Source organism: Schistocerca americana, chromosome 10 (genome assembly GCF_021461395.2).
Source record: "Schistocerca americana isolate TAMUIC-IGC-003095 chromosome 10, iqSchAmer2.1, whole genome shotgun sequence".
Lineage (NCBI taxonomy): Eukaryota > Metazoa > Arthropoda > Insecta > Orthoptera > Acrididae > Schistocerca > Schistocerca americana.
The window spans coordinates 193,705,829-193,719,683 of NC_060128.1; the positions used below are offsets into that span (position 1 = coordinate 193,705,829).

Consider the following 13,855-nt stretch of genomic DNA (forward strand, 5'->3'; position numbering starts at 1 on the left):
CGGAGGTCAGTTTGTAGAATGCAGTTGCGTGACTGTTGCACTTGATCGGTCAATACGACCTCGTTCAAACTCAGTGAGGTGTTATTAATCGCGCCTTTCTCGCCTTAAAGGCATTCTTGAGTAACATCAACTCACCACGTCCAAAGGTAACTAACACTCAAGATAGTTACAGCGCGTATTTAAAGCAAGCCAGATTTGCATCCTCATTACGGCGAGCGACTGGCGAGAAATATGAATAGACATCATGTTTCAGATGTAGAAACACGCCTACCAACTTTCGCTTATGTTGCACAACCCCTTCTTGGTGTTGCTATTTTCTTCCGTCAGTGTATATTTACGGAGCACATGTACAGGTGGGATAAAAACACCTGAAAACGTAGTTTCGCAAGTCTTGGTTGTAATTTAGTAACGCTAATTAGCTGTAAAAATGTGGAAAAATTGATGAAAGTTTAACTGGGGGAAAGATGAAACGATGAAGATATACCTACCGTATGAATTAACTTCGATGATAGGGTGAAGGAAGCCACCCAATACTTACAGTGTAAGTAGATTTAGGAAAATTGTCACTGCCATAAAGAGATAATGTAGTGGGAGCAACACGTTTTCTTCAGTGCTTACAGAAACGAGATCGTTGTTGCAAGGAACTGAGAAGGGCGTGAGACAGGGTTGTAGCCTATACCCTGTGTTATTCATTCTGTACATTGAGCCAGCAGTAAGTGACATCAACGGAAAATTAGGGAAACGTGTTTTTAAAGAGCAAATAAAAAAAAATACTTTAAGTTTGGCCATGAGACTGAAATTGTGACAGAAACGAGAAAGACTTGGATGATTACATTACATGATGAACATCAACAGATGTAGAACAGGCCGGCCGGGGTGACCGAGCGGTTCTAGGCGCTACAGGCTGGAACCGCGCGACCGCTACGGTCGGAGGTTCGAATCCTGCCTTGGGCATGGATGTGTGTGATGTCCTTAGGTTAGTTAGGTTTAAGTAGTTCTAAGTTCTAGGGGACTGATTACTTCAGAAGTTAAGTTCCATAGTGCTCAGAGCTATTTGAATCATTTTTTTGAAAGATGTAGAACAGGGATAATGCTATATAGTAGTATAATATGAGGTGGTACTGGAGGATTTAAATCGCACAAGTAAATCGTATTAAAGTACAGACTACCAAAAACAAGAACAACTCGTCTTGCCAAGAGAAAATTGTTAACATGAAATACAATCATAAGTATGAAGAAGTCTTTCCTGAAAATATTTATTTGCAGTGTAGTCCTATGTTGAACTGAAACCTGGAACAAGAATGCAACTGAATCGTTTGATACGTGGCACTGCAGCAGAACCATGAGGATTAGATGGCGATCATTTTTTTCTTTCGAGGATTAGGCTGATGTCTGTTTCGAAGTCACAAACGAACAAAATCATTCCCCATCTTTTTCGAGGTCTTCCGATATCTCTTACCCCATTCGGCGTGTAGTTCAGGATCTTCTGGGAGATTGTGTTAATTGGTGTTCTCATAAGATGATGCCTCCAATTTTCACGACATTTTTGAATTGTTTCATTCACATTAAAAATATTTAGTTGTGTTGTAACATCCTCATTTCTAACCGTGTTTCTTCTTGTGCAGCCTTCCGTCTTTCTTAGAAACCTCGTCTCCTACAGAGGTACGAATCGATTAGAAGAAACAAATATCAACCAAGGAGTTAGACACCCACCATTTTTAATTTCTACAGTGACTTCGTTCTTCATCAATGGAAATGTACAGTAAAAAAAAAATGAATGACGAACACCTGAATGTACTTTTCTTTTGCAAATGATATCGTTGTTTATCAAAAGAATGAAGATGACCTCCAAAGAACCCAGCTGAATGAAATATGCGAGAAATACAACTTTACGATTTTTGGTAATAAAATGAAAATAATAGCATTCCGAGGAAAATATCCAGTGAGAACAAAAATTGTTTTCGGAGATTGAGTTTTAGACCAAGTCTCTCAAACCTCTTATTTAAGCTGACTGTGATACTGAAAATAAAATAGACACATACCAAAGTGTCTTGATACCATTAGCAGAACATTGGGCCATAAATTACAAAAAGAGATCATCATGAGATTCTATAAAGTGATGGCGATTCATGTTTCATCCTATGGACTCAACCAAGGGATAACCTCAGAAATCAGATCCAGAGCCGTAAAACAATAGTTAATTTGGCACTGGAGGGAAGTGTGGAGGAAAAAAATTGCAGACTAAAGCTTGCCTACAGTAAAGTGGCTCAGTTACGTGTAGGCTGGAGAGACGGAGAGTCTTGCACAGGAAAGATTAACGTGACGGGGTGAATCAAACAGCGGAGTACGTTATATAGTTCATCTGTTTTATGTTTTTAAATCTATATACGTTTTAAGTATTGACTCACATAGTCCTTCGAACCTGATGAATTAATTTAAATTAAGATCGCGTGTCTAGTGATCTCGATTTGTATGGCAGATTAAACTATTAATTCCTTTCTGTGAGCTCGTCGACTTTTATCGGATAGTTAACCTGGCAACTGTCCACCAGTGTCAACAATTTTCACAGCAGCTTAAACCCATGACGACTGTTCAATGTGCACACCGTGTTGCAGTCAGTTTTTCGACGCGCTGGGTTCCATGGCGGGTAACTGGACAGAGCCGGACGCTGGTGCCAACGTGACGGCAGAGGCGCTCGCGGCTGTGCTGGGGAACAGCTCCTGGTCGGAAGAGGCGTCCCTCGCCGCTGGAGCGGAAGACGCGGCTCCAGGAGCGGCGTCGTGTGTGGCCACCGTGAGTGTGACCAGCTTCCAGAACTCCCTCATCACGGGGGCGGGGTCGGCCGTCGCCTACATCTCCGTCAGCTTCATCATCAGGGTCGTCACCAAGAAGACCATCATCAGTGAGTAGGCGCGCTCCCATCGCTGTCTTCAGTCTGAAGACTGGTCTGATGCTGTTGCCCACGGAAGTCTGTCCTGCGCGAGTGTGTGGCAGAGGGCACTTTACGTGCCGCTGTCATTACCTCCCTTTCCTCTTCCAGTCACGCATGGTTCGCGGGAAGAACGACTGCCGGAAAGCCTCCGCGCGCACTAATTTTACATTCGTGATCTCCTCCGGAGGTATAAGTAGGCGGAAGCAATATATTCGATACCTCATCCAGAAACGCACCCTCTCGAAACCTGGACAGCAAGCTACACAGCGATGCTGAGCGCCTCTCTTCCAGAGTCTTCCACTTGAGTTTGCTAAACATCTCCATAGCACTATCACGCTTACCAAATAACCCTGTGACCAAAGGCGCCGCTCTTCTTTGGATCTTCTCTTTGTCAACCCGATCTGGCACGGATCCCACACTGATGAGCAATACTCAAGTATAGGTCGAAAGAGAGTTTTGTAAGCCACCTCCTTTGTTGATGGACTACATTTTCTAAGGACTCTCCCAATGAATCTCAACCTGGTACCCGCCTTACCAACAATTAATTTTATATGATCATTCCACTTCAAATCGTTCAGTACGCATACTCCCAGATATTTTACAGAAGTAACTGCTACCAGTGTTTGTTCTGCTATCATATAATCATACAATAAAGGATCCTTCTTTCTATGTATTCGCAATACATTACATTTGTCTGTGTTAGGGGTCAGTTGCCACTCCCTGCACCAAGTGCCTATCCGCTGCAGATCTTCCTGCATTTCGCTACAATTTTCTAATGCTGCAACTTCTCTGTATACTACAGCATCATCCGCGAAAAGCCGCATGGAACTGACACTATCTACTAGGCCATTTATATATATTCCTTCAGTCAAACAGGGATATAAATTGCTTTTCTAAGCAATACGAATCAGTACCTCGCCACTACTTATCAGATATATCCATCCAAACTCCAGCACTCTTGCCAGCACAACATCTCAAAAATTTCTATTCTCTTCTCGTCTGTAATGTTTCTCGGCTGTGACCGAGTGGTTCTAGGCGCTTCATTCCGGAACCATGCTGCTGCTGCGGTCGCAGGTTCGAATCCTGCCTCGGGTACGGATGTGTGTGATGTCCTTAGGTTAGTTAGGTTTAAGTAGTTCTAAGTTCTAGGGGACTGATGACCTCAGAAGTTAAGTACCATAGTGCTTACAGCCATTTGAATAATTTTTTTGTTTCTCGTCGACACTTCACTTCCGTATACACTGAGGTGACAAAAGTCGCAGGATCCTCCCTTGTATCGTGTCGGGCCTCCTTTTGCCCGGCATAGTGTAGCAATTTGACGTGGCGTGGACTCAACAAGTCGCTGGAAGTCCCCTGCAGAAATAATGAGCCACACTGCCAACCGCGAAAGTGTTGCCGTCAAAGGGTGTCGTGTACGAACTGACCGCTCAGTTGTGTTCCACAAATGTTCGATAAGATTCATGCCGGGCGACCTGGTTGGCCAAGTCAATAGCTCGAATTGCCCAGAACGTTCTTTAAACCAATCGCGAAGAATTGTGGCCCGGTGACATAGCGCACTATCATCCATAAAAATTCCATAGTTGTTTGGCAATATGAAGTTCACGTTCGGCTGCAAATGGTCTCCAAGTTGCCCAGCATAACGATTTCCAGGCAATGGTCGCTTAAGTTACACCAGAGGACACAGCCCATTCCTTGTAAACACAGCTCGCGCAATTATGGAGCCACCACCAGCTTGCGCAGTACCCTGTTGACAGCCTGGGTCTATGTTTTCCTGTGGTCTGTGCCACACTCCAACACTACCGTCAGCTCTTGTCAACTGAAATCGGGACTCGTCTGACGACGCCACGGTTTTCCAGTCACCTAGGGTCCAACCGGTATGGTGACCAGCCCTGCAGGGCAGCTGCACGGGCTGTCGTGCTGTTAGCAAAGGCACTCGCATCGTCGCCTGCCATAGTCCATTAAGGCCAAATCTCGCTTCACTGTCCTAACGGATACGCCCCACATCGACTATTTCACGCGGTGTTGCTCGTCTGTTAGCACTGACTACTCTACCCGAACGCCGCTGCTCTCGGTCGTTAAGTGAAGGCCGTCGGCCACTGCTTTGTCGGTGGTGAGAGGTAATGCCTGAAATTTTGATTTTTCTTCAACCTTAATTCCCATTTCATATTTCTCCTTGGTTTTCTTTACTGCTCGCCCAGAATACAGTTTAAATGACTTGGAGGATAGGTTACAACGTCTTCTGACTCCCTTCTCGACCACTGGCTCCCTTTCGTGTCCTTGGACTTTGGTAACTAAATGGTTCAAATGGCTCTGAGCACTATGGGACTTAACATCTATGGTCATCAGTCCCCTAGAACTTAGAACTACTTAAACCTAACTAACCTAAGGACATCACACAACAGGACTTTGGTAACTGTAATCTGGTTTCTGTACAAGTTGTACATAACCTTTCGCTCCTGTATTTTCTCGCCCTAGTAGCTACAAACGTTATTATGTACCTCCTAACATTCTTACACGTTACGGAGTTCAGGTAAGAGTTTCGAAGTTCAAAAGCGTGCAACACAAAGCGTTTGATGTGTGAAATCAGCAACGTGTTTCATAATCACGTTCTAAGAATTCTGTATACTGAACAAGTACATTTGTTTTTCAGGGAATGTAATCGTAACTAGTATACCTCTGACTGTCTAGCCCTGCGCAGGTTTCACAGCCATAAAACGTTTCATTGGTGTGCCTCTCTCTTACTGCATTAAAATTATTTATTTATAAAAGTCATGCTCACAATTTTCAAGTGGAACACTGCGAAAGTACTGTGCTTCAGCACATGTCAAAATTTAAAAATACCAGAAATTGGATGATGTTATCGCCATATCGTCTATCTTAATGACTAAATTTTTCCAAAATTAAAAATTGTGCCAATAATACTCTGAACTCGTGCAAAGAACTTCAGTATCAGTAGCAATAAAACCTAACCAAGTGTGGCGTCGCCAGCCAGATTCAAAAGTCTAGTGAACTACGAGTGGTAGCCGAGAGGTAGCGCTAGTGAGGAATACGTTGTCTTCTTTTTTTCTCGTCATATAAATTAAAATGACAAACAGATTTTATAATTACATATTCCTTAAGTCAAATTGTAAAATTCCTTTAAAATTTGGTGCGTGAATTCTTACTTTTGACGACTGGTAAAGAGTTTATAGCAGTTCTCATACTTCTCTAACTTTAATCTGAAACACAGACTTGATAGTGGGATTTGTCGAAACGTTGTAATAAATAAAAATATGTTAAACGATCCTAAAAACTAGTAGAAGAGAACTGAATGTATTAATTTCTTGAAAAAATCGAAAAATACAACCGAATATGACTCAACCATCTCCTGCCAGTGAGGACTGAGTGGATACCAAGTCAGATGGCTTGCGTTATCACAGGAGACTTGGACTGATGGACCGGAACAGGCCTGTGGACGTACCCAGCGAAGCCCATCTCGACCAGAATTATTACACCAGTATCTGTACTCTGCAAACTACTGTCAAGTGTATGATAGAAGGTACTTCCCACAGTTCCAATTATTAGGGCTTCTTCCTATCCCATTTACGTATGATGCACAGGCAGTATGATTGTTTATCCGCTCCGTGTGTGCCGTAATTAATCCAATCGTCTTCATAACCCCTACGAGAGAAATATGTAAGAGGCTACGGTATATTTCTTGATTCTTCATTTAATATTGGTGCTTCAAGTTTGTAAGTAGGAATATATTTCCAGGAAGTGACGCCCCACAGCTCTTACATATTTTAAAAATGTCATATTAATGCCTTGATTTGCTGGTAAAAGACTTTATTTATACAACCGGTTTCAGTTGTTTGACCATCATCGGGTTCATAAAAGTATCCACGGCGTCATGTTAGGCGAAATATAAAATCGTTGTCGTCGGGTCATAAAATCATGAAAAATACACTGCTATCGTGTAAAAACTGACGACGTAATTTGTATTGCGACACGATAACAGTGTATTGTTCACGGTTTTATCACCTGACGACACCAATTCTATATTTCGCCTAGTATGACACTGTGAATAATTTTACGAGCCTGATGATGTTGAGACAACTGAAGTTGGTTGTATAAATAAAGTATTTAATTAGCAGTTCAGGGCATTACTATGACATTTTCATTATTTGTAACTAGTTGGCGTGTGTCTTCAGCCATCTATCAGTTCAGTTTGTTCATCCCCTCCGTGACTCGCTCGTTTGCGTCGAACGACTCTGGCGCCATTTGTGATTGTCTTCTTCGTGAACGTTCAATATTCCCTGTTAGTCCTATTTGGTAGGGTTCCCGCACCCTTGAGCAATATTCTAGCATGGGTGGCAGATCTACATCTACATCTACACGACCAGAAAGCTATTTGCCGGTGTGTGGAAGAAGGTATTTTCTGTACCCCTGTCACTTCCCCCTCTGCTGTTCCAGTCGCGAGTAGTTCACCGGAAAGATGATTACCGGAAATCTTCCGTGTGGGCTTAGATGTCTCTAATTGTACCTCCATGCTCTTTTCGCGAGATATACGTAAGAGGAAGCAATATAATAGTTGACTCTTGCAGGAACATTCGCTCTCTGAATATTAATGGTTAGCCACACCGCGACGCAGAGCGCCTCTCTTGCAGCGTCTGCCGCTGGATCTGGTTGGACATCCCTGTCACGCTTTCACGCTTACTAAATGAACCTGTAACCAAACCTGCTCCTCTTCAATAAGTTTCCTTTAATTCACGTCTATGGTCACACTCCTTTTATTAACAGATTACCGGTTTCGGTCTTTAATGGCCTTCATCAGATCTGTTTCACAAAAACAAAGTCCTGATGTCCTGCAGCCATAGTGGCATCGTCAAATGTTAAATGCGGAATCACCACCAGAATCGTCAAATACATATAAATGCTGGTGCTGATTCCTCATTCAACATTTGACGACGCCACTGTGGCTGCTGTACTTTAGGACTTTGTTTTTATGAAACAGATCTGATGATGGTAATTAAAGACCGAAACCGGTAATCTGTTAACAAAAATTTTGTGATCATAGACGTAAATTAAAGGAAACTTATTACATATACGGGACACTGTTTTTTCGCGACGATGTCGCAGCTTGTGCTCCTCTTCTTTGGATCTTCCCTATTTCCTCTACCAAGCCTATCTTGTACGGTCCCCACACTGAAGAACAATATTCACGTATTGACTGAACGAGTGTTTTGGAAGATATTTCTTTTGTGGATGGATTACATTTCCTGAGGATTCTTCAAGTTGTTTTGTCTGGGCCGGCTGCGGTGGCCGAGCGGTTCTAGGCACTTCAGTCCGGAACCGCGCGACTGCTACGGTCACAGGTTCGAATCCTGCCTCGGGCATGGATGTGTGTGATGTCCTTAGGTTAGTTAGGTTTAAGTAAGTAAGTAAGATAGATGGTTGATTTGGGGAAGGAGACCAGACAGCGAGGTCATCGGTCTCATCGGATTAGGGAAGGATGGGGAAGGAAGTCGGCCGCGCTCTTTCAGAGGAACCATCCCGGCATTTGCCTGGATTGATTTAGGGTAATCACGGAAAACCTAAATCAGGATGGCCGGACGCGGGATTGAACCGTCGTCCTTCCGAATGCGAGTCCAGTGTCTAACCACTGCGCCACCTCGCTCGGTTTAGGTTTAAGTAGTTCTAAGTCTAGGGGACTGATGACCTCAGATGTTAAGCCCCATAGTGCTCATAGCCATTTGAGCCATTTGGCCTGGCATCTGCCTTAATCGCGACTTATTTTATGTGGTCGTTCCACTTTAAATCGCTCCGTATGCATACTCCTAGATACTTTATGGAATTAACTGCTTCCAGTGATTGTTCTGCAGTCGTGTAATCATGCAATACAAGGTCTTTCTCTGTTACTATTAGTTAACTATCTTGATCTGACTTCAATTTAATTAAAAGAATTTATTTATAAAGAATCTTCCGTGGTTATTCTGCAAAGTGGATACATACTTTAGTACATTTTTATTGTTTTAGCTTAAAAACAGCTTTTCGTTTATAAAGTTGGTGTGCAAGGTATTTACGGTGTTTCTTTGCATATTCTGCTCCTTCCCTACTTGCTAGTAGCGGTTGACGACAAAAGACTTCGATACGCATTTGCACTTGGCAGGTTTTGCCATTGTGCAGTATTTCTTATGCTGCATTATTGACACTTCACTTCAGTCAACTGTTTCTCATTCCGCACATTAACAGTGTTTATGTCTAATCGTTTGTTTTCGTTCACGTTGTGAGTGTGACCAACCTGTGACAAAACGCATCAGATTTATATCTTCATAGCCACAGCTTCCATCATCCGTCTCAGAAGAGAGCTATACTTTAGTACAAAGAGCCAGCACTATTTCCGACAAGGACCACCTCAGTCCAGAGATTAACCATTTGACGACTGTTTTCAAGAGGAATGGTAATTCTGCCGGTGAAATTAAATCAGTATTGTCCAAGAAAGTAAGACACGATGCCAGCCATATACAAGAAGAGGACCAACACATAGCGCGGCTTCCTTTTTGCGGTGCTACAACAAGCAAGATAGGCAGAGTTCTAAAGAGGCAAGGAATAAAACCAGTTTTCCGGCCACCTAGGAAAATTAAGGAAATGTTGAGACCAGTCAAAGATAGCCTCGGCTTAAGGGTGCCGGGAGTTTATACTATTCCTTGCGAATGCGGCAAGAATTACGTGGGCCAGTCTGTTAGAACCGTTACCGACCGCTGCATCGAGCACCAGCGCCACCTGAAATACAGGTATTTGGAAAAATCAGCGGTGGCTGAACATAGCCTGCTTAACAAGCATAAGATTTTATTTGAAGAAACGAGACTCTGTGATCCGGGAAGCAGTCGAAATTAGACTTAGCGATAATAACTTTAACAGAGACAAAGGCTGTGCACTTAGCAACACCTGGAAGAGTGCACCGGATAAAGAAAAATCGCAGAGGAAAACTTCCCGCTCTTTCCCTCCTGATTCAAGGGATGGCGCTGCAAGCAACGCGGGATAGAAACTACATCTATGGAAGTAGAGGGCACCACTTCGCTACGCGCCATATCGCTGTTGCTATGACGTATTCCAGCCAATGAGAAGCCGTCCTTTGCATAGAAAAGTGGGAGCCTCGCTAGTTTACGACAGTCCGTTTTAGCCCTGACGACGACCATGGAGGTAGTGGTCGAAAGCTTGGAGTTTTATCCTGAATTGTCACGGCATGTACACCGAGAGATTTTTATTCAAGAAACACGTCGCGAAAGACTTCGTAGCCTGTGACAAAAATGATTAGAATGGCTCAGAGCACTATGGGACTTAACATCTGAGGTCATCAGTCCCCTAGAACTTAGAACTACTTAAACCTAACTAACCTAAGGACATCACGCACATCCATGCCCGAGGCAGGATTCGCAGGCAAACGGTTCCAGACTGAAGCGCCTAGAACCGCCCGGCCACCCCGGCCGGCCAACAAGTGACAATACTCGTGTCTGTGTGTGTGTGTGTGTGTGCGTGTGTGTGTTAATGAAAATTTGTGAAATTATCTTGTACGTTAGGTAGAGACATGAGAGGAGCGGCTGTGGGTTGACAATTTATTTATTTATTTGTTTATTTATTACACATACGTATGAAAGGCTTTCTGTCTATGTATTCGCAATATGTTAGATTTACTTATGTTGAAGGTCTGCTGCCACTCCATGCACCGAGCGCCGATGCTCTGTAGATGTTCCTGCATTTCGATGCGATTCTGTAGCGTCGCGACTTCTTTGGATGAAGCGGCAGCAGCATCCGCGAAAAGCCTCAGGGAACTTACGACGTTGTCTGCGAGGTCATTTACGTACGTTGTGAAAGGTAACGGCCCTATATCGCTCGCCTCGGGCAAGCCCGAAGTTACTGTCACCTCTGAAGACTGCTCGCTTCGACAGTTTTCATGCTGTGCTCTGTCTGCTAGAAACTCTTCAATGCAGTCGCACAGCTGGCGTGATATTACGTACGCTTACAGTTCTTTCATTAGGCGGCAGCGAGGAACTGTATGCAATGCCTTCCGGAAGTCAAGGAACGCGGCATCCACCTGGGTGCCGGTACCCACTGCTTTCTGGGGCTTGTGGATGACAGAGCCAGCTGGGTGTCACACGATCGTTGCTTATGGAACTGACTTTGTTTTCCCAGTACCCTGTCTATTAATCCAACCTGCCATCTCACTTGGCTACAAGTGAGGCAATGTGATCTTTCCATTGTATAGTCCAACAAACTGTTAATTCAGATATTTTTTACGAGTTGACTGATTTAAAGTGTGATTCATTGACACTGTAGTCACATTTTCGTTTTGTGATGTGAAAAATTTTACATTTCTGGCTATTTGAAGAAAGTTGCCAGTGTTCGCTTCAGCTTCTAATCTTGGCAACATCTGACATAATGCTTGCGGTCTTCTCCAGACAGTACTACACATGCGTCATCCACTGGAAATCTGTGGTCTTCTAGGTCATAATTATGCAACACGAATATCAACGGTCTAAGCACACTTCCTTGGGTACACCTGAAAGTTATGTATATCGATGACTATCTATTCAAGGTAATATGCTTACAATGAGCATCCTCCAGCTTTAGACCATGGACCAATTACTCTTTTTGCTCTCTTTTAATGATGTACCATTTTACGATAATGATGGAAGCTGAAGAAATGAATCAAATCTTGTCCCACAGCCAGGTCTTGAACCCGCGTCTCCTCGCTTACTAGGCAGGAGTGCTGACCATCGCACCACCGCAGCTCTATATCTATAGCTGCACGGACTACCCTAGTCGAATCTCGAGCCCCCCAACACCAGTTCACATCTTCAGCTTATTTTCCCTTTCATAGGTAAAGATAAGGTTCAAATGTCTCGAGAGAAATTTAATTATGCACCATTTTGTTTTAAGCAGGACACAAAATTATTGTACATGCAGCTACATACTGGCCACTTACATGTTTTTTTCCGTAATAATGATTGACTATTTCTATTCAGGAATTTCTGTATGGTATAGAATGGGTTGCTAAGCAGAAACTCTGCATTTGAAGACATAAACGTTTCAATCACCTCCACACTATTTCCCGTTCAACTGACACGTGCATGTCGTAATATTTATAGTGATTTACTGAACGTGGAACTAAGTAAACTAGCTTACTAGGCAGCTGCGTCTTCCCCACCTAAAAGTCCTCAGCCCAGCCACAAATTTTGCTCGATACCCTGCACGATCGTACTTTCATGAATCAGAGCTGGTGTGCTACCAAGTCAAATACTCTTCCGGAAGTCAAGAAACACTGCAGCTACCTCAGCGTCTTGATCCAAGACATTCAAGGTGTGAGAAAAAAGGGAAAGTGTGGTGTCGCGTGATCGATGTTTTCGGAATCCATTTCGGTCTGCTTTAGGACGGCTCTTTCCTTACCTGTACGCCTGCACCTGCATCTACGTCTATCGTCCGCAAGCCACCGCCGCTACCGATTCTCGTCTTGCATTCGCAAATGGCGTTCGGTGAGAACGTCCGTCGGTGTACCTCGTCATTAGCTCCAATATAACCGATTTACTCTTTGTCTTCACTTCGTGAGGCGTACGTGGGAAGAACTGAAAAGTTGCCCGACTCTTCTCGCAATGCACTCATTCGGAATTTCAGCAGAAACAATTTCCGTGATATACAACGTCTCCCCTGCCAGTGGAGTTTGCTGAACATCATAGTAATGCTATGTGCCATCCAGACGATACCGTATGACGAAACACGTTACTCTTCGTTCGATTTTCTCAGTCTCTTCTGGTAATCCTACTTGACAAAGGCCGCACACTTGCACGATCCCTCCGTTGTACTAAACCCTACAAAAGTTTCTCAGTCCAGCCACGGGTCTGTAGAACGTGGTACGGGCGACAGTCCTTACAACTGGTCGTTCCTTCCCAGTTGCCGGCCTGCGTGGCCATGCGGTTCTAGGCGCTTCAGTCCGGAACCGCGCGACCGCTACGGTCGCAGGTTCGAATCCTGCGTGGGGCATAGGTGTGTGTGATGTCCTTAGGTTAGTTAGGTTTAAGTAGTTCTAAGTTCTAGGGGACTGATGACCTCAGATGTTAAGTCACATAGTGCTCAGAGCCATTTGAACCATTTTGAACCTTCCCAGTTGAGGCTGCAGGTTAACGTTTTCCTCCCTCGGGCATGGGTGTGTGTGTTTGTCCTTAGGGTAATTTAGGTTAAGTAGTGTGCAAGCTTAGAGAGTGATGACTCTAGCAGTTAAGTCCCATAAGATTTCGCACATTTTTTGAACCGTCTTCCTCCCGCTCAGTTAACACAAAGAATTTCAGTATTACTTAAAATTGGGAGCATAGCTGGTACAGAGAGCAGGTCTGTATTGGATCCTAACGCCGGCTGGCACACCTTGCCGTGCAACAGAGATTCTGAATACACTTCCTATGGGTTCTGATGTATTCGGATGTTGTCGAGAGATAAATAAATGTCGTTTGTTTTCTACGTATTGGCAACGGTAATACCATAGCTTCAATGACACTTAGGCTCCCTCCGACATTTAATATGCTCAAGGTGGCTTTTAATTATTAATGTTTGACGAGGAAAATGTTTTAGCTCTGCGTCTAAATGTCGGTGGCTCCCTTGCGCTCAGAATCTCCGAGTAGCATTCACACTGCTGGCTCGCTCATAATCCTGAACCCCACTGGCGCAAGTCTATGCCGTATTGCACGTCCGTTGCCGCTGTCTCTTCACTGACAGCTCCAAAACAAGAGAGGCCACCAGTTTTGCTTACTTCTGCAGAGACCCACTATCTTGGACTATGTTTAAGCTACCGACGGAAGCCAGCACCTTCACAGCTGAAGCCCTTGCAATTAAGGAAGCCCTTCAACAGGCCGCAAATAAGTTCAACGACTTCCTTATTGTCACGGATTCGAGGAG

General features: G+C 44.0%; 1 protein-coding gene across 1 annotated transcript in view; it reads left to right on the forward strand.

Annotated features, from left to right (window-relative positions):
• Positions 1 to 13,855, forward strand: part of LOC124552481 (synaptic vesicle glycoprotein 2A-like) — a 150,949-nt gene that overhangs the window by 114,332 nt on the left and 22,762 nt on the right. Inside the window, exon 9 of the mRNA XM_047126762.1 lies at positions 2,616 to 2,902. Coding sequence (XP_046982718.1) covers positions 2,616 to 2,902 — 287 coding nt within the window. The remainder of the gene's footprint in view (positions 1 to 2,615; positions 2,903 to 13,855) is intronic.